General features: G+C 44.4%; 2 protein-coding genes across 7 annotated transcripts in view; both read right to left on the reverse strand.

Annotated features, from left to right (window-relative positions):
- Positions 1-224: 224 nt before the first annotated feature.
- On the reverse strand, positions 225-10,914 carry LOC310802284 (prosaposin receptor GPR37-like; the record flags this gene model as incomplete). Its single annotated transcript, XM_083666574.1, has 2 exons — positions 225-1,061; positions 10,315-10,914. 2 exons carry the CDS (start codon positions 10,912-10,914, stop codon positions 225-227), a joined length of 1,437 nt encoding a protein of 478 aa, XP_083522700.1.
- A 10,300-nt stretch (positions 10,915-21,214) lies between these two features.
- pot1 (protection of telomeres 1 homolog) overlaps positions 21,215-24,027 on the reverse strand; it is a 45,889-nt gene continuing 43,076 nt past the window's right edge. For all 6 annotated transcript variants that reach the window (XM_083666657.1, XM_083666655.1, XM_083666656.1 and 3 more), the window contains 3 exons: positions 22,490-22,584; positions 22,309-22,414; positions 21,215-21,559 (listed from right to left, as the gene is read on the reverse strand). In XM_083666657.1, coding sequence (XP_083522783.1) covers positions 21,450-21,559; positions 22,309-22,414; positions 22,490-22,584 — 311 coding nt within the window. In that variant the 3' untranslated portion in view covers positions 21,215-21,449. The remainder of the gene's footprint in view (positions 21,560-22,308; positions 22,415-22,489; positions 22,585-24,027) is intronic.

Below are 24,027 nucleotides of genomic sequence, written 5' to 3' on the forward strand. Positions count from 1 at the left end.
GTAAAATTAATTCCAACTCAAAACCAACTAAGGAATTAAATTGGGCATAAGATTGCAATACAATGTGCCTTATCCACATTATCCATTCAATCCCTAAATGGACCAGAATTAAAATTAAATTTACCCCAACTCTAAGGTCTAGAGTCCGACAGACCGTGACTTCATTAGAGGGTGGTTGTGACCATGGAGGCCACAACCTTTTGACTTTTCAACCTTCCGACTTCTTAGCAGTGCGTCCCAACGGTCGTGTAGGAGGACGTCTCCCTGCGGATAGTGCTGAAGGGTGACAGCTCCAGCTCTGTGGTGGTGCGCTCGTGCTCGTTGTCATTGTCGCTAGTCGTGGCAGTGGTCGAGGACCTGGGCGGGCCACACTCTTCGCAGCAGCAGCAGCAGCAACAGTCCAGGAAGGCTCGGCTGAAGGGTTGGCACAGGCAGAACAGCAGCACAGGAGTCACCGCCGACTTACAGAACAACAGCAGCTGGCTGACCAGGTGAAGAATGTCCAGGGTTCGCTGGGGCACGCTGGCCGCCATGTAGACGCTGACGATGTTGCAGATGTTCTCCGGGATGATGCAGAAGCCGTAGAGGATGGCCAAAGCCACCACAGTGCAGTTCATCTGGCTCTCCAGTTGAATCTGCTTCTTGTTGCCACGGACGCAGGCCCTCTCGACCTGCCAGATCTTGCGGGCGGTCATCAGCGAGCTGCCGATGGTGAAGAGCGTGGGCAGGCAGAAGTAGCAACCGAAGTACCACCAGAGGCGGGCGCTGTCGTAGGTCAGGCCCAGCACGTAGAGCGTGTCAGGGAGCTCGGTGGAGATCCGGACTACGCAGCGCTGGCAGGGGGTCACGTCCGGAGGCTCCCCGTCTTCGGAGACCAGCTGGCGGATGAGGAGCTCGGGGAGGGCCAGGAGGAGGGCCCCAATCCAGATGACGGCCAGCTTGGCAGCGGTGGAGGCGCAGTTCTCAATCATCTCATAGTACATCTGGACATTGGTGGCAGCTCGGAATCGGTCAATGCACAGCGCGCACAGGGTAAAGGTGGTGACTCCAAGGGACGCAACCTAGAAGGACAAGAGGAGGAAGGAGTTGGTCATACAAAGTCGTGTGCAAATATCAGTCACTGTTGATGCATACTAGGGGTATGAACGTGTACTCTAGTACACCAGTACTCATAATCGATTAGGAAAAATCCCTACTCAAAAAAAAGAAAAGAAAGACAAACTTACAGGCTTAGTTTAAAAAACATCTTAGCCTTGTGTGGCGCTACTTTGACCTGGTGGATGAGGGAGAACATGAAATGCAAGCGTTTTCTTTTCTCAGCTGTGAGAGAGCACGAGAGGGAGGGGCTGGTGCGCTCAATCACACATTCACACACACAACACTGCATTGGAGAAGTGAGGGAGAGAGATCTGTTCATTCTCTATTTGTTTTTTCAATGTTGTTTAAAAATAAATAAATAAATAAAAACCTGCATGATAAGAAAATAGACGATTAGTTGTGTAGAGGACAAGATGATTATTCACATCCCTAATGTATGCCATTCATGTTGAGCTCATTATATCTAATCATCAACCGAAATCTTGAAGTTGATTCAGGATGACTATTACCCTCATGTAAATCAATTTAACATGAATAATGTGTGACTGTGTCCGACAAGTAAAAAAGATTTAAAAAAATAAAAACAAAAACAAACATGAAAAGTCCCACTTTACCGGTTCTTTTTTGTATAAATGGCTTGCGCATTTTGTTTTGTATATGCATACATACCTATTAATAGCAATAAAAGGGTGTGCTATGTTCAGATTAATCCCTCCCTAAACTTTAAGGGCTGTTCTTTCAGAAGTGGAGTCTCAACATTCATAGGAGCTTACTGTAGCTGACCGATTATAACAACTCCCTTCTCTAGTTTTAATTAATTATTGTGTTGTCTACTTTCTTAATTCTGACTTTTTATGAGGTCTCATAGTCACAGTGATTTGTTCTGAAAGAGAAACCAAAAGGTCTATGCAGAGACTCTACTGTTTCCAGTCCCTGAGTTGAATATAATGCACCTTGAAAAGTCTGGCTGAAGTATACCCCAAAGAATGCATCTACTGTAAACCATCCTCGTCTTAACACAGCTGTGAACAATTATCATGCAAACACGTTACAGTACGGCATGTTAGATGTCAACAGGTTTAGAGAGAGGGAGAACAGTCACCAATAAAGACGTCAGGCTATGACGTCTTTGTTACTGAAGTCCTGAAGTCCACTCTACATTGTAAATGACCAACAGATGTTTCCATTTACCATCTTACACAAATACTAATTATCCAGAGAGAAATATTAGAAAGTTGCGATGAGTTATGAATAAACACAGAGGATTACTATTCTAATGAATGAGGAGACAAGCATTGGAAAAAAAAAGGGAATGGGGAAAAAAGGTTTACCGCAAAGGTGTACATTCTTAAAAGCCTCAAAGATAGCTAAATAACCATAAACACTGATGCAATTTCCTGCTTGCAGATACAATGAGACAAACCATGCCCACATTGGGAACAGCCAACAATGGCAGTCTTGGCAGATACTGTATGAATTCTGTTTTTGTTTGTCTGTATACAGGATGTCACCCCTTTGCTTAGGATATAATCTTACTAAGACTACCTTTAAAAAAGGAGGTGCAGTATATTGTGTTGTATGCATGTGGAACACAATTCCAGTCCTCAAGGGCTATAAAACAGTATCTGCAGTATCTGCAAAACAGTATCTGCATACCTCAGCATTTAACTGATCAAATTAAAATCTTGGCATGAGATACAACTCACATGCTTTTTCACAGAATCAAATCAGTAGCTTATTAAATAACATGGCATAAACTGTGGTCCTTGAGGAGTGGAGATGATACCTCTGCTACTGTATGGTTTGAATACCTCTGGCATGCAGTATCTATCCATGCCAATGTCTAATAACACAACATAACCATCTAAACAATTATCCTGATTTTCTCTCTCTCTCTCACACACACACACACACACACACACACACACACACACACAAACATATTTCAATGATCCAAGCAAAGATGAGTGCTAGGTTCAAAGTTCTTTTAAGCTTGTAGTACTCTGCTACTCTGCTGTCTTGCTGCCAGGCTTAATCAGTGTTACCTCCGTTAGTAAAGGCTTAGCAGAGGAAGGTGTAAACACTCAGAATCTTTCCCTGCCTGGGAGACCACGGGCCAGAGCAGCTAGAAGCACTGTCAGGTCTACAGGGGCTATCATCTGTCTGATGTCTCTGGCTTCCGGGTAGAAGAGAGGGGGAGTAGAGAAAGAAAGAGGAGAGAAAAGGAGATCACCAGAGCACATCACCGGAGCGCACGCTTCCTGGTTCCAGCCGACAGCGCACCTGGATGAGATCCTCAATCAGCACACCTGCAGACCATCTCCCAATATGAGTCCTGCCAGAACTCCACTCCAGTGCCAGAACACACTGGGACTTCCACGTCTTGACTCCTGGATTCAGCCCCGACTCTTCCACGGACCTAGCCCCTCGTCTCCACGGCTCCTCTCCCTCCCCGTATCCTGGACCTCCCTCCTATCGACCCTGGACTGGCCCTCGAACATTCTCTTTCGGATTACGGATTACCCTACCTTGGTTATTATTATTCATTACTATTCCTTTTATTAAATACACCTACTGGGCTAAACGTTCGTACGCCTCTTATGCCGTCTTTGGTTCCACCAGTCGTTCACTGCGTAACAGAACATTCTGGCTATGACGGAACCAGGTGGACCAGGGAACCCTGGCCAGACGAAGACAGGAGCTGGACTTGGAGACCAACCTCTACTTACTGTCGTCCAACATCACGGCGCACTTTTGGCCAGGGTCACCAATCAACTTGACAATGCTTTTCAGACGGCCGCCCCCTTGGGACCATCACTCACAGCACAGTGTCCCTCTCTCTCACCCTTTCCGGCAACCACCCCTTAGACTCCTGGTTATCCACGCTTCCACGGCCCCACTCATTTTAGGCAGACCCTGGCTCGAGAGACACAACCCCCACATTTGCTGGACCTCGGGGAAGATTCTGGGGTGGAGCGTGGCGTGTCACGCCAACTGTCTCCGCTCCCTCTCCACCCAGAACACCTAAACAGGCCACTCCGCTCCCTGACCTCTCCGGTGTGCCCTCCGTCTATCACAATCTGGCGGAGGTGTTCAGTAAGGAGCGCACTCTCTCTCTTCCCCCTCATCACCTGTACGACTGCTCCATCAACCTCATCCCAGGTGCCGCCCTCCCCTCCGGGCAGTTATACAACCTCTCTCTCCCAGAGAAGCAGACCATGCGGGATTACATCTGAGTCTCTCACCTCAGGCATCATCCTGCCCTCGTCCTCCCCGGTGGCAGTAGGATTCTTCTTTGCGAAGAAGAAGGGAGGAGACCTCCGTCCCTGTATCAACTACCGGCTATTGAACGACATCACAGTAAAAAAAAAAAATCCTCTTTACCTCATTAGTTCCACCTTCGAGCCCCTCAGCCACGCAACCATCTTCTCTAAATTGAACCTACGGAGGGCGTACCACCATGTCCGCATCAAGGAGGACAACAAGTGGAAGATGGCTTTTAACACTCTGCGTCACTTCGAGTACCGGGTCATGCCTTTTGGACTCACAAATGCCCCGGCCATCTTTCAGGCGCTTGTTAATGATGTGCTCCGGGACATGATTAATGTGTTCGTGGTGGTTTACTTGGATGACATACATGGTCTTTTCCAGGAGGAGCACCACCAGCACGTCCGCCTTGATCTCCAACGACTCCTGGAGAACAGGCTTTTCGTCAAGGCTGAGAAGTGGCTTTTCCATGCCGCCTCCATGGAGTACCTCGGACACATCGTCGAGAAGGGGCACATTCGGGAGGACGGGAGGAAGATCGAGGTGGTTGAGGAATGGCCCCAACCCACGAACCGTCAACAGCTACGTTGTTTCCTGGGCTTTGCGGGGTTCTATCGACAGTTCATTAAGGGGTTCAATCAGGTGGCCGCTCCACTTATCGCCCTCACCACGCTCTGTCCGTTCACCTGGACCTCGGAGATGGAGGTCGCCTTCTCGACCCTGCAGGGCCTGTTCACGACAGCCCCGGTGCCCATCCACCCGGATCCCTCCCATCAGTTCTTTGTGGAGGTGGATGCGTCTGATACGGGTCTCGGGGCTGTCCTCTCCCAGCAGTTGGCGGAGGACCAGAAGCTCCACCCTTGTGCTTTCTTCTCCAGCGTCTGGGCCCCGCGGAGCAGAATTATGACGTTGGGAACCGGAAGCTGCTGGCGGTGTACGAGGCGCTTGTGGAGTAGAGACACTCGAGGGTGCCCAGCAGCTGTTCGTGGTCTGGTCCGATCACAAGAACCTCACATACATCCAGTCGGCCAAGAGACTCAACTCCCGCCAGGCGTGCTGGGCTCTCTTTTTCACTCGCTTCAACTTCACTATCACCTACCGTCCGGGGTCCTGCAACACCAAAGCAGACGCTCTCTCTCGGCTGGCACCGGAAGAGGAGACCCCGTCGGGGCCTGAGATCATCCTTCCTCCAACCCGGGTGGTAGGCATCGTCACCTGGCCCATCAACTCAGAGGTAAGAACGGCCCAGAACACGCATCCCGGACCAAGACGGGGACCCCCTGGTCGCCTCTTCGTGCCTCCGTCAGCATGCTCCCGAGTGTTTGAGTGGGGACATGCCAACAGATTCGCCTGCCATCCTGGGGTCGGCTGGACCCTGTCCTTCATCCGTCTGTGTTTCAAGGTGGCCCGCCATGGAGGCGGACACCAGGGAATTCATCGCTGACTGCACCACCTGCGCTCAGAGTAAGTCCTCCCACCAGTCCCCAGCCGGACTCCTGCAGCCCCTTCCCATCCCTAGCCGTCCCTGGTCCCACATCGCCTTAGACTTTGTCACAGGGTAACATGGTGGTGCTTAACATTGTGGATTGGTTCTCCAAAGCCGTCCACTTCATCGCCCTTCCTAAACTCCCCTCCTCTACTGAGACCGCCGACCTCCTGGTGCTTCACGTCATCCATCTCCACGGCATTCCCCTGGACATCGTTTCTGACTGTGGGCCCCAGTTCACTTCCCGGGTGTGGCAGGCTTTCTGTAAGGGTATTGGGGCGACGGTCAGCCTCTGCTCTGGTTAGCACCCTCAGACCAACGGCCAGGCAGAGCGAGGGAACCAGTGCCTGGAATCGGCCCTCCGATGCATCTCCTCCAGCCACCCTGCCACCTGGAGCAAACACCTACCCTGGGTGGAATACGCGCACAACCCCCTTTGAATGTTCTCTTGGTTACCAACCCCCTATGTTTCCCAGCCAGGAGCAGGAGATAGCAGTCCCATCCACCAGGGTCCATTTCCGCCGGTGCCGCCGGGTCTGGAGGTCCGCTCGGGCCGCTTTGGAGAGAGCCACTGAGCGGTTCAGACGCAGCGCCAACCGGCAACGTAGGCCTGTTCTGGCTTACCACCCACCCGTAAGAACCACTAGTCACACAGGCCGACCCAGCCTCGACCCGTCCACTGGCGCAGGGAACCCCCCGCTCACAGACAATGACTGTAGCCAGACCCGGATAGTAATACTTTTGACTAAAGCTGTCTCAGTGCTGGGGCCTAAAACCTGACTGAAGGGTCTCATACTGTATATGCTATTCTGTTTCAGAAATGTAGTGAGCTGCTGGATCATAATAAGCTAATGATGCTAATAACTGTTTACATGGACAGCCATGATTGTTTTCATCCATCATCATTCAATGCATTCTGGGTGTCACGTAAATGTCTGTCAGACCAATGATGTTTTAGCGAAAGTTGAGTAGATGGTTCACTCGTATTTCAGGAAACCCATAGCAAAACTTTCTAGAAGACATGAAAGGAGTGACCCATCTTGTCATCTCTCGTTTCATCTCTGGTTAGATGCGGAAAAAAACAAAATCAAAGCAGTGCACACAAACAATAGCCAACATCGGATTACTTTCAACTTTTGGAAAGTGTTTTAGTCAATTATTTCGATCACAGGTGAGCTCAGAACTGTGTTATGCTGTTGCTACTTCTGTGAATGTCTGAACGTCTACATAAAAAAACCTGCTCACATTGAGGATATACAGTTGTAAAGACTTATAATTTGTGTAAAAATATTGTGATACTGTGAAATACTGTGAAAAAACAGTGTATGTCTGATACATTGTAAAATGTAATCGTTATTAGCTCATTTATATTATGGTTTCTGTCAGCCAAGAGTTGCTAAATGTGAAGCTCACTCTTTCCCTAGAGCTAGAAATAAGGATTTGGATGAGAACTGTGTTATGCTGTTGCTACTTCTGTGAACGTCTACTTCAAAAAAATTCAACTGCTCACATTGAGGACATAGTTGTAAAGACTTATCATTTGTGCAAAATGTTTCTATGAAAAAACTGTGTTCAGTCCAAACGCTGATTGTTGTGTCAATCGTAAATAGACGTGTTCTAATCACACCAGTCTGATTGATCACTTGAGGGACCACTTTAGACTGATCACACCTATGTCAAAGGGTTCAAACCCAGGTCTGGGCTAACTGTTGTGAGTTCAGGCTAAAGACGTGTAATGACATGTTTGGTGTGGCATTGGAGAAAATCATTTACACATTTCTCCAGTAGGCATTGAGAACATTGTGAAATCCTGTTAAACCAGCAACCCTAACTTATTTATCTTACAATTCTCAATTTCCAAACTGTCAAACAAACTACTAGATTAACAAAAGGGAGGGGGGGAATGGAGAGATGGGGAGAGAAAATAGACAGACTGGGAGAGAATAATATGGGCCGGTTTAACAGACAAGGCTTAAGCCTAGTCCTAGACGAAAAAGCATCCTCAGTGGCAATTTGCCATTGAAAGTGTGAATTAGTCCAGGACTAGGCTTAAATCTTGTCTGTGAAACCGGCCCTGTATGTTTTAGCTAAAGCTTCCTTGCAGGGTATTAACCCCTGTGTTCTGGTGAATTAAGAGCATAATGGGAGGCAAAGTACATGTAAAGTGGACTTGATGTTCTCATAGAGGGGGGGGTGGGTCTAGGTGTTGACCCCAACTGCACCTGTGTCTGGCTTGGCTGTGTCCCACTGAAACAGCAGATGAAAAGCATCACAGTTCTATCAATGAAGCTTTGTGAGTGTCCAATTAAGCCGCCCCTGTAGCAGCAATCAAAATGTTCTGCACTTTACACAGCACAGTATGCATCCTTATGAAATCCTCCCAATATGTCTGTGTTGACTAAAGTGGTCGAAGGCACTGTTTGTGCTGACAATAGAGCTAGTTCAAACATTCAAACCATTGTCTACTATAGTATGTCCCAAACTGATGTTCAACATCCAAATCCCATACATGACAATTAGTATCAAGTTAGTGGCAGGTAGGTTATCACTAACTAAACTTAGTATTTATCTGTATGCTGTGTCTATATAATTAACTATATCTTCAAGATTTGATTCCCTTATACTGGAACACACACAGCTCAAAGGGTTGGTTCACTTTTTTTTACACCAGTAGCTTTGGAGTGTCTTTTCAGAGGAGGAAGCTTGATAGGTCCATATTTGGGATCTATCAACAATAGCAAAGATACTGTATATCAAATAACAAAGCATAAACGTAATGAACCATTCCTTTAATCATTACTTCCCACCATTTTGTCAGATGTTAAAGGCCTAGTCTTCCACTAGTTTATGAAACATCATCACCTACTTTTACCATTGTATCGTTTACAATAAATTGTTGACAGAGAAGCTGCCGCACAGCTCTAACAGCCATTGGAAACTGATGCAACAGTGGGTGTGGCTCTAGTTCAGTAATTATTGAAACCTAAGCAGGTTTCATCCCACTTCCTCAATGTTGAGTGAAAGAAGGACTGTAACCCTAGCTTTGGCATCAGTCAGTGACACAAGACCTACAGTATAAGAACAACAGGTTGAGGTGAGAGTAAGAAATCTAGGCCCTGTGTATACAGTACTGTAAATCCCTAAACAATGAAGACACAATCTTCGGCACAGAACCAAAACAGGATGTGGGTGCTGAGCTTTGCTGTATGTATCTGCCAAGCAAAAAGCAATTTATACAACAATACTGTTGTCTACTAATTATCATAGTCAGCTTAGGGAGCAATGAGTTCCAGCTAGAAATAAGTTAGTATAGATAGGGAGGGAGGTAGTTGGTGGAGGTAGAAATCGGAGGACGGCCTCATTGTAATGCATGGAATGGTATCAAACACATGAGGCTGTCCTCTGATTTCTACCACCACCAGCCTCCCCTGGAGATGGTGTACTGTGCAATCTATGAGTTCTTTAATCCATCTCCACGTACTCCATGCACCTGATAAAAAAAATAGCATACCACTCGAGCAAGGGGTGCACAACTCAGGCCCTTTAGTTCCAAAGTAGTGCTGTTTTTCCTTTTTACCTGGCAGAGAAGTGATCAATTGATGTCACAGTGTGATTGGTTGCACACTAAAACTATCTACCTGTGATCCAGAAGTGTGCACTCATTCACTTCCCCTCATGCATTGGATTAGTGCAACTATGGCTGGAGAGAGATTCACTAGTGCCATCCATAAGGGGAAGTGTATACTAGAAATAGACCACGGCCAAGCGCTCTGCACTTGAGCACTAGAGCCAGAGTTTTTTCTTGACCACGCGACCATCACCTGAAGCTCTAATCATAGCCTATTACTGGGACCCAGAGAATTCACCAGTCAAGGCACATGATAAGGAACTACACTGTATGCTATATGTAATGCCAATGTCAAACAGTGATAAGAAATAGGCATGTGTATTAATGATCCTCCTGTGGTTTGATGTACCATCCAAAGCCCAACCTTCAAATTTGTCAGGGAAAGGAGAGGCGTCACAACTCTCCGCAAATCACAATCTATTCTTGGACTGACTCGATTTAGTGATACATATATATTTTTTTTTTTAGCTCCTCCTAAAATTATTTCCCAGATGCAGTGATGTACAGTATGACATTTCATACAGCTATACAGCTCCGAATGCCCTTCACCGGCTTTTTTGCGACTGAGTCAAACAACCTTTCGACACATTTTATTGAGAATTGCTCCTAGTTACATCCGGTGTTACTCTCCCAAATAGCTCCATGAATGATTAACGCCACCACTTGGTGCTTCCACTCTTTGGGTATTTTTTTCAAGAAAGGCCAGGACACAAAACTGGCTGGTGGCCTTTAAACACCCATGCAGCCCTGGCATCACACAGTAGTAGGCCCTATGCATGTTCAACTCCCAACTCTCCTGTAATGAGAAGGACATGATTGTTAGTCTGCACATTACCTCAATATAGGGGATGATTTTACAGGAGAATTCCCCAAGCAGCCAATTCTTGGTCAGTTCATGGAATATCACCAGAGGCAGGCAGAAGAAGATGATAACAAAATCCCATAGGGCAAGATTGGCAAGAAGAGAATTGGAGATACTTCTCATATAGTAGTTGTGGCACACAATGCACATGATTGCTATATTCCCAATTATTCCAACAGTGAAAATTATGACTGAAATGATCAAAATGGCATATGCTCCATATGACTCAGCTGTCACAGGGTAAAAGGGGTTTTTGACATCTTTTCTCCTTGTTTGAGGATTGAAAGGAATCTGGGGTGTCCTGCCTTGGAGATCTGGTAAGGTAAATTGCTCATAATCACTAGTCATATCGAATGGGATGTCTGTTGACTGATTCTGGGCCATAGGTTTAGGTACTGGTTCCAACATGGTCAGAGGTTGGCTTATGTCCCTCTCCTTTGCATTCCTTCTCCGACGGCCTAATGTCCCTCTTTTGTGTCTGCAGCTGCGTTGGTGCTCGTTCCGGTGATGTCCCCATCGCTTGTGTCTCGTGTAGGGCTTTACATGACTGTATCTACCACCATGCATTTCCATGGTAGCGGACTTAGGATCGGTGTCCAACTTTTTCTCCGTGCGCCACGGTGAATCTCTATCCTCGGTTAACCTGACGGATTCTTTTCCAATTGACGAATCGCTTTTGCGCACTGTGTGAGTTGTTCTTTCGTTCAGCACCCTCTTCATACTATATGCACTCGTATTCATGTTATTCACCCATGTCTTAACCGCATTCCAAGAAGACGCACTTGTAGCATGCACCCTTCCATTGTCCATGTCGTTGACGACTCGGTCGTAAGCTGCGTGCCACCTCCGGATATCATTATGGGCTTTGTGTACATTCCTGTTTGTGACGGCGGATTCATCATTTATAGGAGTGAAAGTAGTCTTTGTTTTATTCCCGGGTATGTGAGTAATCACATTCTCGCTCCAAAGCGAGAAAAACAGTAATCTCAAGAGTAGTACCAGCATTGTTTATCCTAATGCACGCGACAATATTGAATTGCCTTAGAATAACCCTAGACTGAAGAACCAAGTCGAAATCAACTCATAACTCTCACGGGCTTGTAACACGTTTTCCTAAGAACAATGTTATTCCGCATGGCTGTCAAACCCTGGGTAAATAAAGTGTACTTCAGGTGGGTCGTAGAATTGCACCGAGTTGCCTGTAAAAGTGAAACAACGGTTCTTTCCTCACCACAATAAGTATCCTTGAATTTAGTCTCTTAGTGTCTTTGAGTATGGGAAAGCTTGTAAACAGGTTGTCCAACCACAATATACTGGCATTTCCAACTCCAAAATGTGTGAGCCAAAAGTCGGCTGCGTCTTGGCGAGGTAGAGGTTCCGTGGAGCGCCCTGGACAGTGACTATAGTACCCTAGGTCCGGGGCGCTCAGTCCGAGATGGAGTGCAATATTATCGGGGAGGTGCCAAGCTCTGTGTGGAGCTGCACGTTGCCTGCGATATGAGCGGTTCTTGTGAGACCAGGAGACGGGCTCCCCTGGCGGCTAACCCTGATCTGTCAAACTAAATTAGTCAGAATCAGCAGGCTGCAGGCTGACGGCCTATAGTGTCGCGCATAGAAATGCATTATAGACATTATATTGGTGAGAGAGTTTCATGTTTTTTCTTACTGAGTTGGGGACTTGGGAGAAGCAAATAGTGTGCTGTTTTGTGTAAATTGCATTCAGCGGAGAAGAGGGACTACTGAGCATGTCTGATGAAATATGGCATATGTTGTACTACTGTAACTTTACATGACAAAGTATAGGTCAATGGCGCCCCCTGGAATAAAAACTGAAAAATAAATAATATACTGTTACAGTACTATGGAATCATGGGACATAACAAAAGCAAACCGTTTTTATCTGACATGACCTGACCAGGAACAACTCAAGACCCTATGGTAGTTATATGCCCGTCGACATGCACTGCTGCCCTCACATAGATACGTTTACCATCTTGGTAAGTTTATATTGGATATTCAAGTTTTACATTGGATATTCGGGTTCCTCTCTTCAATAGCTCTTAAACCCATGACCCATGTGACATGTCTATGAAAATTATATATTCTGAGTCGGGAGGATAGAGAAAAATGTATGTTTTTTTTTTTCTATATGCTTTCGAATTTCACTGTTCAACAGCTCTTAAACCCAGCATGACATGTCTATGACAGTTACAGTACCCTGTGTAAGTAATGGGACAGTGAAGCATTTTTTTTCTTCTTTTGACTCTACACTCCCAAAGTCTGGATTTTAAATGAGGTCTGCGACCCATTGACCCCACCAGGCATTGGGTATCTTCTGGTACTGCAGCCATCTTCAGTTGTTGTTTGTTTTGAGGTATTATTTACCTAAAATCTTATCATTAAGACATGAAATGCATGTTAAATTGGATTTAAATCTGAAGATTGACTTGGCCAGTCAAGAACTTTCCACTTTTTGGCCCTGAAAAACGCCATAGTTGCTATGGCAGTATGTTTTGGGTCATTGTCTTACTGTATGATGAAGCGCCATCCAATGAATTTGGAGGCATTTGCTTGTACTTGAGCAATCATTTTCATGCATGACAGCAGTAAGTACAGTATGGGTTTCAGTGGGATTGAGGCTGGTAGAAAAGTAGCCTACAGTTATAATAGAGTGCGGACGTCCACATTTTCAGCAAGGGCAGCATTCACTCATTCACACAATGTAATAATAATAATAATAATAATAATGATGCATTTATTTTGTATAGCGCTTTTTGAGGGATCTTTGAAGGAGGAGAGCGTACTGGATAAATTGTCACGCCTTTGTTTGTTAATCGGAAACGATCAAACAAAGATTATCGTGCCCCATCAGTATATTTTAAGATTAGACCTTCAACTCCTGGCAAGAGAGGCAGAGTCTGATATTTTTGGTGATGAATAAGACACTATTGAGAGGCCATGTATTTCCTCCAAAATATGTAGAGGGGAAAGGAGGTGCGCAGGCAACAAGCATGGTGTTATTTCTATTACAGCATATGGGATGACTGTCATTCCTATTCCATTCACCCAGGTTGATGTAACAACAGCTATTTACATACCCACCCTGGGCATGATACTCAAATGTACCCACCCTATACCCATCATGAGGTTGCTACAACCTAGCCAACAAATGAAAGTTTATTATGCAAGTGCACAGGAGGTGACAGTGACACATTCAATAACGTCTTGCATACTAATACACCCCCCTCCCGTTTTCCCACACAAAAATTAACCTCCCCCATCAACATTACATCTGCCTAACTTTGACTGAAGTCTGAATAGAGACGCCCCAAAAGTGAGATTTGTTTCACTCGGATCTCTGTTGACAGGGGTCTGTTTAATACAACTTACACCTGGAGGCTAAATCTCGATTTTCGTTTTAACATGGAGCAAATAAAATAATGCAATGTAATCTTGTTTGGTGCACAATCATTATCATAATGCCATTACCTATTTGGGAGGTGCTGTTCCAAGATTAGGGAGGATGTTTATTTTTGTTGCGTTATTTCTATTACAGCATATTGGATGACTGTCATTCATACTGTATTACATTCACCCAGCCTTCACTTTGCATGTTGGATTATTCCTTCTCGCAAAATATACTTGCTACATCATGTCCCCCAATAATTCTATTCAAATGCATTTAGCAGAGTGAGAGTGAGTAAGTGTTAATGTTAGTGTGTTAGTGTTAAATGCTCTTTGCTTTGTGACCACGCTTGGGGGGCGGGGGTAGGACATGACTTCTGTCATTGTCGCAATCAGGACAAATTCAGGCACGTAGGGAGGCCGCAGTGGGTGTCTCTTTCTTTTTTTTCCTTTTTTATATAGATTTCGTGTACTTGTGATGGTATGTGTAGCAGTACAGTATGTGGAAGTCTGTGTGCGTCATCAAGGCTTTGTGTGACTGCTGTTGGATTCTATGCTTTTCACTCACACTGACCACTATGTTATTATCTCGTCAAAAGTCACTAGAAATGCTTGTGTAACAGGTGATTGGCAACATTTTCGCTGGGTACATAAGGGGGGTGAGAGACAGACAGCTTCTGTCATTGTCAGAATCGGGACAAATTGCCAAAATGCGAGGTGTTCACCTTACTCCATCTTGCATTGCGTTGCCACGAATGATGACACGAACTGCGCTCTTTGCTTTGTCAGAAGCTGTGTCAATATACAATAGCAGTACTGCTGAAATGCACAGAATCAACTGAGAAACATTATATTGAAATTGAAACAACAACTCATAAGCTACTCTTCACATAATTAATCAGGCGGCAATGTTTGTAAACACGCTATAACACACTAAACATATCCAAAAAACTCAACGATGCCTCCTGGAGGTTGTTTTGACAAGGTGAATGACCTGAAAAAATTACTCACCAGTGCCGTCGCAACATCGCCACACTGGTGGCTCGGCTCTAAACTTCTGCCAACTGTACATACCAATGAAATACTTTGCGACAACGTAAGTATGCAGCCTTTAGCCGACCTGGGGACGACTCATAGGCAACCTTGTCAGGGGACGTACCCAGTATGAAGTGGCCATGATTATTCATATTTTTGCCTACCAGGTGACAACAAGGGCTACGTTTTACTATTAAGAGAACTTATCTAACTTATAGATCTTATAGATATCTAACTTATCTAACTTATACCATAGCCAAATAAATGGAGCTGAATTCATGAACTCACAAAACCTTTGTCTGTCATTGAGCCGTAGTAGTACTATGCATCAATCACCCACACTGACATGCAATAATAATGGGCAAAGTTGACAATGTATAGCCTACATTGTTTCTGACTTCCAAAGGCAGAATAGTGTTTGTGGGATCAATAGCACAGCGTAACATAACAGGAATATGTAATGTTGGGGTTGGTAAATGTTTGCTTGTAGCCCTTACAGATGGAAAGAACAGACTTAGTCGAATAATTTAAGATTTATTTGAAAATGGTTGCTTTTTCGGACCTGACCGTTCTGTTGGTTTGTGTTTTGCCAACACCCTCTTCTATGCAAGATCTGACACCTGCACCCCATCAGTAAATGCACTGTGAGTCAAGTTGGGAGGCTACCTTCTCACAACTCGTGCTCAGTGAGCCCAAAGGATCAGCTTGATTCAGGTGTGTGATTTGGCATTACAAGTTGTCATGCTGCTGTGTTGGCACCAGGATAGCACCAACTTTTATGCCACCACAACGCTATGTTAACAGAAGGTAGTCATTCGGTTATGCTAGCACCAGCTTCGCCACAACCTCACCACAGCTGACTTCAAGGTTGCGGTTACTGTACGTGCTGTGTTTGCTGGGTCAGAGAAGGTTGTATATCACAGTCCACTGCATTCTGCAGTTATGACCTCCATTGCAGTGAACATCACCTGGTTTCCATCACTGCTCCAACAGTGCAGAGAGAACTAGTATTCTTTGAGCAGCAAACACATCTTGTAAACTACACAATTCATCATGTAACTTGCCAGCATCAGAGCAGGCACTGTATTGTCTCAGACTAATGCAACCTGCATTAGTGATGTAGTTGTCAGGTAATCCATTTGGTATGAAGATCTTTGAGCCTGTACAGTGCCTGCTCAGAGTTAAAATATGCCAAATAGATAGCCTTTCTCATCCTCACCAGCAGCTGCCAAGCTCGTTCTTTCTCAGATCTGAGGCCCAGGTCTCTGCTGAGTACCACCGATGCTTCACTTTCCCTGCAGAGTGGGGTTCTCTACTTGACAAGCCTTCAGGCCCTATCTCCACCGAGCAGCCATACTGCCAGCAACATCTCAACGTAGCATAAGGGATGGGCTCGAAATACCTAGAGAGACAAACTCTTTCTCTCTCGGCTTCTGTTCCAAGCAGTGGCATAATTAAAAAAGTATGTGTGAGGGGAGAGTCATACAGACATTTCGTCATGTGCATTGGAGCTTAGATGCGGGATGAGGCTTGTGCTGTCGAATACATGTGATATCACGTACGGTACCCTGCGTAAGTAATGGGACAGTGAAGCAGAAAGAGGACAACACAAGATTAGAGGCTTGTGATTTTTTCTTTTGGCTCTATACTCCAAAAGCTTGGATTTGAAATCAACCAATTACTATGACGTTAAAGATATTCTCAGCTTTTGTTTGATGGTATCTGTGTACGTATTGGTTTCACATTTTGAAATGGCAACACTTTTACACATTCAGGGCACCATATGTAATGGGACAGATTCATATCATGTCCAATTTAAGCACTCATGTTTAGTATTTGGGTGACAATCCTTTGCATCCATTGACCAGACACTGACCCAAACCATAACATCCCCGCCACCATGTTTCACAGGTGAGGTGGTGTATGCTGTAAATCTTGGGCAGATACATTTTTCTCCAAACTTTCCACTTGCAATCACTCTGGTACATGATAAGATTCGTATTCGGTACTTTTACCTAACTCTAACCTGACTGTCCTTTTTGACGATAAGTAGTTGTTTGCACCTTGCAGTGAAGCCTCTGTAGTTGGTTGGTGACATACTCTGTGGATGGTACTCTCCAACACATGCCTACCTCCTGGAGAGTGTTCCTGATCTGTGGGACAGTTGTTTTGGAGTTTTTCGTAATTATGGTGAGCATTCTTCGTTCATCCACTGTAAAAGTCTTCCTTGGCCTACCAGCCTGTTTGCGATTGCTCACCTGGAATGGCATGCCTAAGGTTTTGGCCATGTTTCAGATTGTTCACCCTAATAATGACTTCCTTGACTTTCATTGCACCTCTTTGGTCCTTATGTTGACAGACACCAATAGCAGACTCCAAAGGCAAACACAACTTTACTTTTGGTGCCCTGAAATAGGGGGACTATGTATAAAAAGTGTTGTCATTTCTGAATGTGTACACAAATACCCTCAAATAAAAGCTGAGAAACTCTACTTTACTTTAACCTCATAGTAATTGTTTGAATTCAAACTTTTGGAGTGTAGAGCAAAAAGATTCACTGCTTCACTGTCCCATTACTTATGCAGGGCACTGTATATTTTTGACATTCTGGGGCCCCAGGCAGTCGCCTATGGGCCGGGCCAGCCCTGGGCACCAGCCCAAGTTCTCTTTGTAGTTCCCTCTCAGCCACCCTGCAGTGGTGCTGTCCTGTACATGTACATTACTGTGAACATCCCTTTGACATTGGGACTACCTCTTTTGATGCTGTGAGGAAGGTAAGCCTTGGGGGTTTGGCTGGCGCTGCGCTCAGCGCTCGTACAAAGAGATGATGAGTCACAGAAGTCAGCAACAAGCATTGCCACGGGGAGATTTTCCCCAAGCGAACACTGGGTCCTCACAACAAGAGTGATATACACAGTAGCACAACATTAGAGCTCAAAACATCAAACTGAACTCTACATCAAAAGTCCCCTGCTAACTGCATTAGAGTGTATATGTCACCAACTCCACCACGGGTCCTTGAGGGCATACAGACGTTTTTTACTGAACTGACTGTTAACAACATTTTGATCAGTGTGCCCTTGACTTCTCTTAAGAGAGCCAGAGGCCTACATGTTGTAACACTTGATGAGTAGAACATAATGGTAGCGTAATTCTCCTCAAAACATGATGGTTACATCAATGTAAAAAATGATCTACCAGTGCTACAAACATCAAACAAATTTAGCCAGTTATGAGTATCTTATTTTCATCAAACAACAATCATCCTAATTGAAACTAAATGCTGGCAAGACTAACAACTGCTGGCACACTGAGTAGCAACAAAGTTACAGTACCAGTCAAAAGTTTGGACACACCTTCATTCAATGGTGCCTTTAAATCCTATAGTTTTCAACCATTTAATGATTTTTCTTTATTTTTATTATTTTCTACATTGTAGATTAATATTGAAGACTATGAAGGAACACATATGGAATTATGTAGTAAACAAAAAAAGTGTTAAACAAACCAGAATATGTTTTATATTTTAGATTCTTCAAAGTAGCCACCTTTTGCTTTGATGACAGCTTTGCACACTCTTGGCATTCTCTCAATCAGCTTCATGAGGTAGTCACCTGGAATGGTTTTCCAACAGTCTTGAAGGAGTTCCCAGAGGGGCTGAGCACTCATCCCAAACCATCTCAATTGGGTTTAGGTCGGGTGATTGTGGAGGCCAGGTCATCTGATGCAGCACTCCATCACTCTCCTTCTTGGTCAAATAGCCCTTACATAGCCTGGAGGTGTGTTTGGGGTCATTGTCCTGTTGAAAAACAAATGATGGTCCCACTAAGCGCAAACCAGATGGGATGGCATGTCACAGCAGAATGCTGTGATAGCCATGCTGGTTAAGTGTGCCTTGAATTTTGAATAAATCACCAACAGTGTCACCAGCAAAGCACCCCCACAACATCACACCTCCTCCTCCATGGTTCACGGTGGGAACTACACATGTAGAAACCATCCACTTACCTTTTCTGCATCTCACAACCGCAGGTGGAACCAAAAATCTCAAATTTGGACTCATCAAGATTCAAGATGGTTTTATTGTCATATGCACAACAATTACAGAGCAATCGCTGGCAATGAAATTCTTAAGTCTTGGGCTCCTCCAACAGTGCAATAAGAAGTGTAAATAATAAAAATAAAAGAAACAACAACAATAACAATAATTACCTAAATACAAAACTAAATAAATGTAAATGTAAATGTAAAATGTAAAAAGTGAAATGTAAACAGACGTTTTTATCCAGATGTCGACTGGTATAAAGTGGCATTTTATAAAGTGGCATGTTATAAAGTGGCATAGTTAAAGTGTCATTGTGGTGAGCTAAGTAGCTCAGGAGTTCAACAGTCTTATTGCCTGTGGGATGAAACTGTCCCTGAGTCTGGTGGTGTGAGACCGGATGCTGCGGTAGCGTCTGCCAGACGGGAGCAGCTGAAACAGTTTGTTGCTGGGGTGATGAGGGTCTTTAATAATCCGGTTAGTCTTCTTCCTGCAGCGCTGAGTGTAGAGGTCCTCCATGGATGGCAGCTCCGTCCTGGTAATGTGCTGGGCAGCTTTCACCACCCTCTGTAATGTCTTACGGTTGAGGGCGGAGCAACTGCCGTACCAGGCGGTGATGCAGCCAGTCAGGATACTCTCTATGGTGCACCTGTAGAAGTTGCAGAGTATCCTGGAGTCCATGTTGAACCTCCGCAGCCTGCGGAGGAAGAAGAGCCGCTGTCTTGCCGTCTTTGTGATGGCGTCGGTGTGGTGAGTCCAGGTCAGGTCCTCGCAGATGTGGACCCCGAGGAACTTGAAGCTGCTGACTCTCTCTACTGCCGTCCCGTTGATGGTGATAGGGGTGTGCCCGGCTCCCTGCCGCTTCCTGTAGTCCACAATCAGCTCCTTAGTTTTGCTGAGGTTGAGCTGGAGGTTGTTGTCCTGGCACCAAGATGTCAGGGCTCTCACCTCCTCTCTGTACGCCGTCTCGTCGCCGTCGGTGATCAGGCCGATGACGGTCGTGTCATCATCGGCCTGATCAGACCAAAGTACAGATTTCCACCGGTCTAATGTCCATTCCTTGTGTTTCTTGGCCCAAGCAATTCTCTTCTTCTAGTTGTTCTTCCTCAGTAGTGGCTTCTTTGCAGCAATTCGACCATGAAGGCCTGATTCGCGCAGTCTCCTCTGAACAGTTGATGTTGAGATGTGTCTGCTACTTGAACTCTGTGAAGCATTTATTTGGGCTCTAATCCGAGGTGCTGTTAATTTGTGGTTTCTGAGGCTGGTAACTAATGAATTTATCCTCTGCAGCAGAGGTAACTCTTGGTCTTCCTTTCCTGGGGCGGTCCTCATGAGAGCCAGTTTCATCATAGTGTTTGATGGTTTTAGCGACTGCACAAGGATACATTAAAAGTTCTTGAAATCTTCCGGATTGACTGACCTTCATGTCTTAAAGTAATGATGGACTGTCGTTTCTCTTTACTTAGTTGAGTGGTTCTTGCCATAATATGGATAAGAACAGTAGTCGAATAGGGCTATTCACTGTATGTAGCTGCAGAATGCTGTGTACCAACCCTACCTCTGCACAACACAACTAATGGTCTCAAACACATCAAGAAGGCAAGAAATTCCACAAATTAACTCTTGACAAGGCACACCTGTTAATTGAAAACCATTCCAGGTGAGTACCTCATGAATCTGACTGAGAGAATGCCAGAAGTGTGCAAAGCTGTCATCAAAGCAAAAGGTGGCTACTTTGAAGAATCTAAATTCTGGTTTGTTTAACACTTTTTTGTTTACTAAATAATTCCATGTGTGTTCTTTCATAGTTGTGTCTTCAGTATTCAGTATATTGATGTCTTCAGTATTAATCTACAATGTAGAAAATAATAAAAATAAAGAAAAACCTTTGAATGAGAAGGTGTGTCCAAACTTTTGACCGGTACTGTACATTAAGCCAAAACACCAGCAGATGGCGGCGTAGTGCTACAGAACTAAGACAGGGATGGTACCCCATCACTCCAGGGAACAGAAACCATTTCAGCCACAAACCAATCATAAAAATCAATCACTCACAGATTAACTCCCATTGAGGGTGCTTTTAGAGCCCAGTTGAGGTGCCAGTGAAGAGAACACTCTTTTCGATAGGGCTTTTCTCCTCAGGGCCAGTCAACCTGGAGTGAACATGAAAGTGTAAAAATGCCTAATGATATATACCAACAGAAAGAGAAAACAAGCTGCCCCGAGGACTATTTGTGGTACCCTGCATTGAGAACAAGGAGCATGCTTTATTTAGTGTGTGGAAAATGTGTGAAATGAAGCAGCAATGCAGACTTTTTAACCAATCAATTTCCATTTGTTCAAATGTATTTAACCCCCCCCCCAAAAAAATAAAACATATCAAAGTTGTACTGTACACCAAGAAATTGTTTGTATTTTATTTTACAAGAGTTACACATTGAAAAAAACAAAAACAGTCACATTTAGTCATGTTTAGTCACATTAGTAAATTGCATTCATTTCTGATTCTGAATGATGCATGACAAACTTGAGGTACAAAATTAACAAAAAGGTATCACTATATTTACAAATTTGTATAAGTATGTTTAATACTGTATACATGGCATCTACATGGTCATAGCAAGAGCTATGTGTCTCTAGGTGGAGCTGTGTGGCAGATCTGGTAGCAGGCCCGATTCTGGCCACCCTCTTCTACTGTGTATGCACTGAGAAACAGATCCAGCCACGGCCGCTCCGCTATGGACAGAAGACACATGTAAGGGAACTACTGTACTCTAGAATGTTAACACCTAGACCCTACGAATGGGAACATTTATTCCCAATACTATCATGCGACCAGACCATGAAGTCCAGCTAGCCAATTAGAGAGCATAATACTGTATCATACTGTATTGGTGAAGCAAGTATCATACTGTATTGTATCATACCATATTGCTTAAACCTACTTCACAACCTACTGAAATTAAATTGAAAACATGTTCTTAACACATTGATCAATGTGTTGTATGGCAAATGGAACACAATGTGTTAATTTCAAGGTGGCTGAGTTCTTGATGAATAGACATTGAAGCACACTTGATCAAACTTCCCTTAGTGAGACTGTGCAGACTGAGTGGCCAGTTTGAGATTCAGCCTTTTTAATCACATGCCGGTTCCGGAAGACAATTCCCCATTTAATATACACTTAATATACACTGTCTGGCTATTTAAGCTGAATTATTGTAAAAATCTGTGTACCAAAAATGTTTACAGCTCTTTCCTGGTCTGTAAACCCAGTCAATATCTATAGAATGTGCTAACTGGTGGAACATTTCTAGTCCCCATTATGAACATGGTCTCATAAATTTACCATTTTACAGAGTAATTCGAGCAAGTATAGATTAGTGACTAACCTGGGAAGTGAATGAACGGGTGAAAACGAATGAGAAAATCTCATCCGGACCTGAGATGATGAAAGCACCTCACCACTGTGATGAGTAACTTACCCATGCTGCTTCCTGGCAGACAGAGCCTATCCATGGTTTGCTGGACCCGGTCCTGTTCCTCCTGACTCACTGCCGTGTTCTGAGCTGAGACCTGGAAGAAGCTCTCCTGTCGTAGGACACACAGGTAATGTTAATTCTGTCGGTCTGTCTGTGGACTGTATTCTCCCATCTTATCACTTACAGCATCTCTCCAGAGCAGGGCCTCCAGTGATCCAGTCCCATCCTGCAGCTCCAGCTTCATGAGTATCCCGTACTGCAGCAGCTGCACCCCTAGAGCTGGAGGGAGAGAGCCAGGAGGAAAGCCATAACATTAAAACTATAGGATTTAAAGACACCATATGCAGGAATTTACCCTCTTTTGACTTCAAAGGGGAACTGCAATGATAATTCAGAATGTATCTCCTCCTCCCTCCCCTTGCTCAATGTAGTCTACTTCTACCTGAAACAATAAATCTGTCGATCATTTTCTCGATTTTAATCAAGTGGATTTCTTAGTTACATGACCTTGAAAGTAGCAAAGGATTTTTGTGGTTGAAAGTACAACCTTCATGTACAGTGCATTCGGAAAGTATTTCCACATTTTGTTATGTTACAGCCTTATTCTAAAAAAATTCCTTCATCGATCTACACACAATACCCCATAATGACAAAGCCAAAACAGGTTTTAAAAAATGTTTGCTAATTTATTAAAAATAAAAAACTGAAATATCACATTTACATAAGTATTCAGATCCTTTACTCAGTACTTTGTTGAAGTACCTTTGGCAGCGATTACAGCCTCAAGGTCTACGGACAATTCCTTTGACATGGCCTGGTTTTTGCTCTGACATGCACTGTCAACTGTGGGACCTCATATAGACAGGTGTGTGCTGTTCCACATCATGTCCAATCAATTGAATTTACCACATTTGACTCCAATCAAGTCGTAGAAACAAACAAGGATGACCGGTGGAAACAGGGTGCATCTGAGCTCAATTTCGAGTGTCATAGCAAAGGGTCTGAATACTAAATGTGATCAGTTTTTTATTTTTAATAAATTAGCAAACATTTTCTAAAAACCTGTTTTCGCTCTGTCATCATGGGGTATTGTGTGTAGATTGATTATATGAAATAATTGAACCCATTTTAGAATAAGGCTATAACATAACAAAATGTGGAAAAACTTAAGGAGTCTGAATATTTTCTGAATGCACTGTACACATAAACATCAACATGGAAATGAGCCAGCTAGCAGAGCCACTTGAAATAACACTCTTCACCTGAAACAAGTGCTTTACCAGCAGCTGTGCGTTCATACTGTGACAGATAACCTTGTCATGGATGCCATACAACATATATCTCCCTAAACTACCCCACCAGGTCTCACAAGGGCAAGGGTGCATGCTACTCAGTTGTGTGACTGGCTACACAGTACAAACTTCTTGTTTGTGGAACTTGGGTGGAGGGGAGACACAAGACATCACATTAAAGCAGGGTACGCAAGGGAGGAGGACATAACGTCAAAACAAAAAGGCGTTCTCGAGAAAGGGGCACAACTTAACAACCACAGAGGAAGACCATAACCATTACCATAACGTGAAACATAACAGTAGCTGGGACAGGAAGAAGAGACAGAATAGCCTGTGAATTTCAAAGTAATGAAACAGTAGCCTGATTCTATGATCACAGTAACATCAAAAAGGAGGAAGGATAACCATGAGATTAACATTTGGAGACAGC

This window comes from Argentina silus (genome assembly GCF_951799395.1).
Source record: "Argentina silus genome assembly, chromosome: 3".
Classification (NCBI taxonomy): Eukaryota; Metazoa; Chordata; class Actinopteri; order Argentiniformes; family Argentinidae; genus Argentina; species Argentina silus.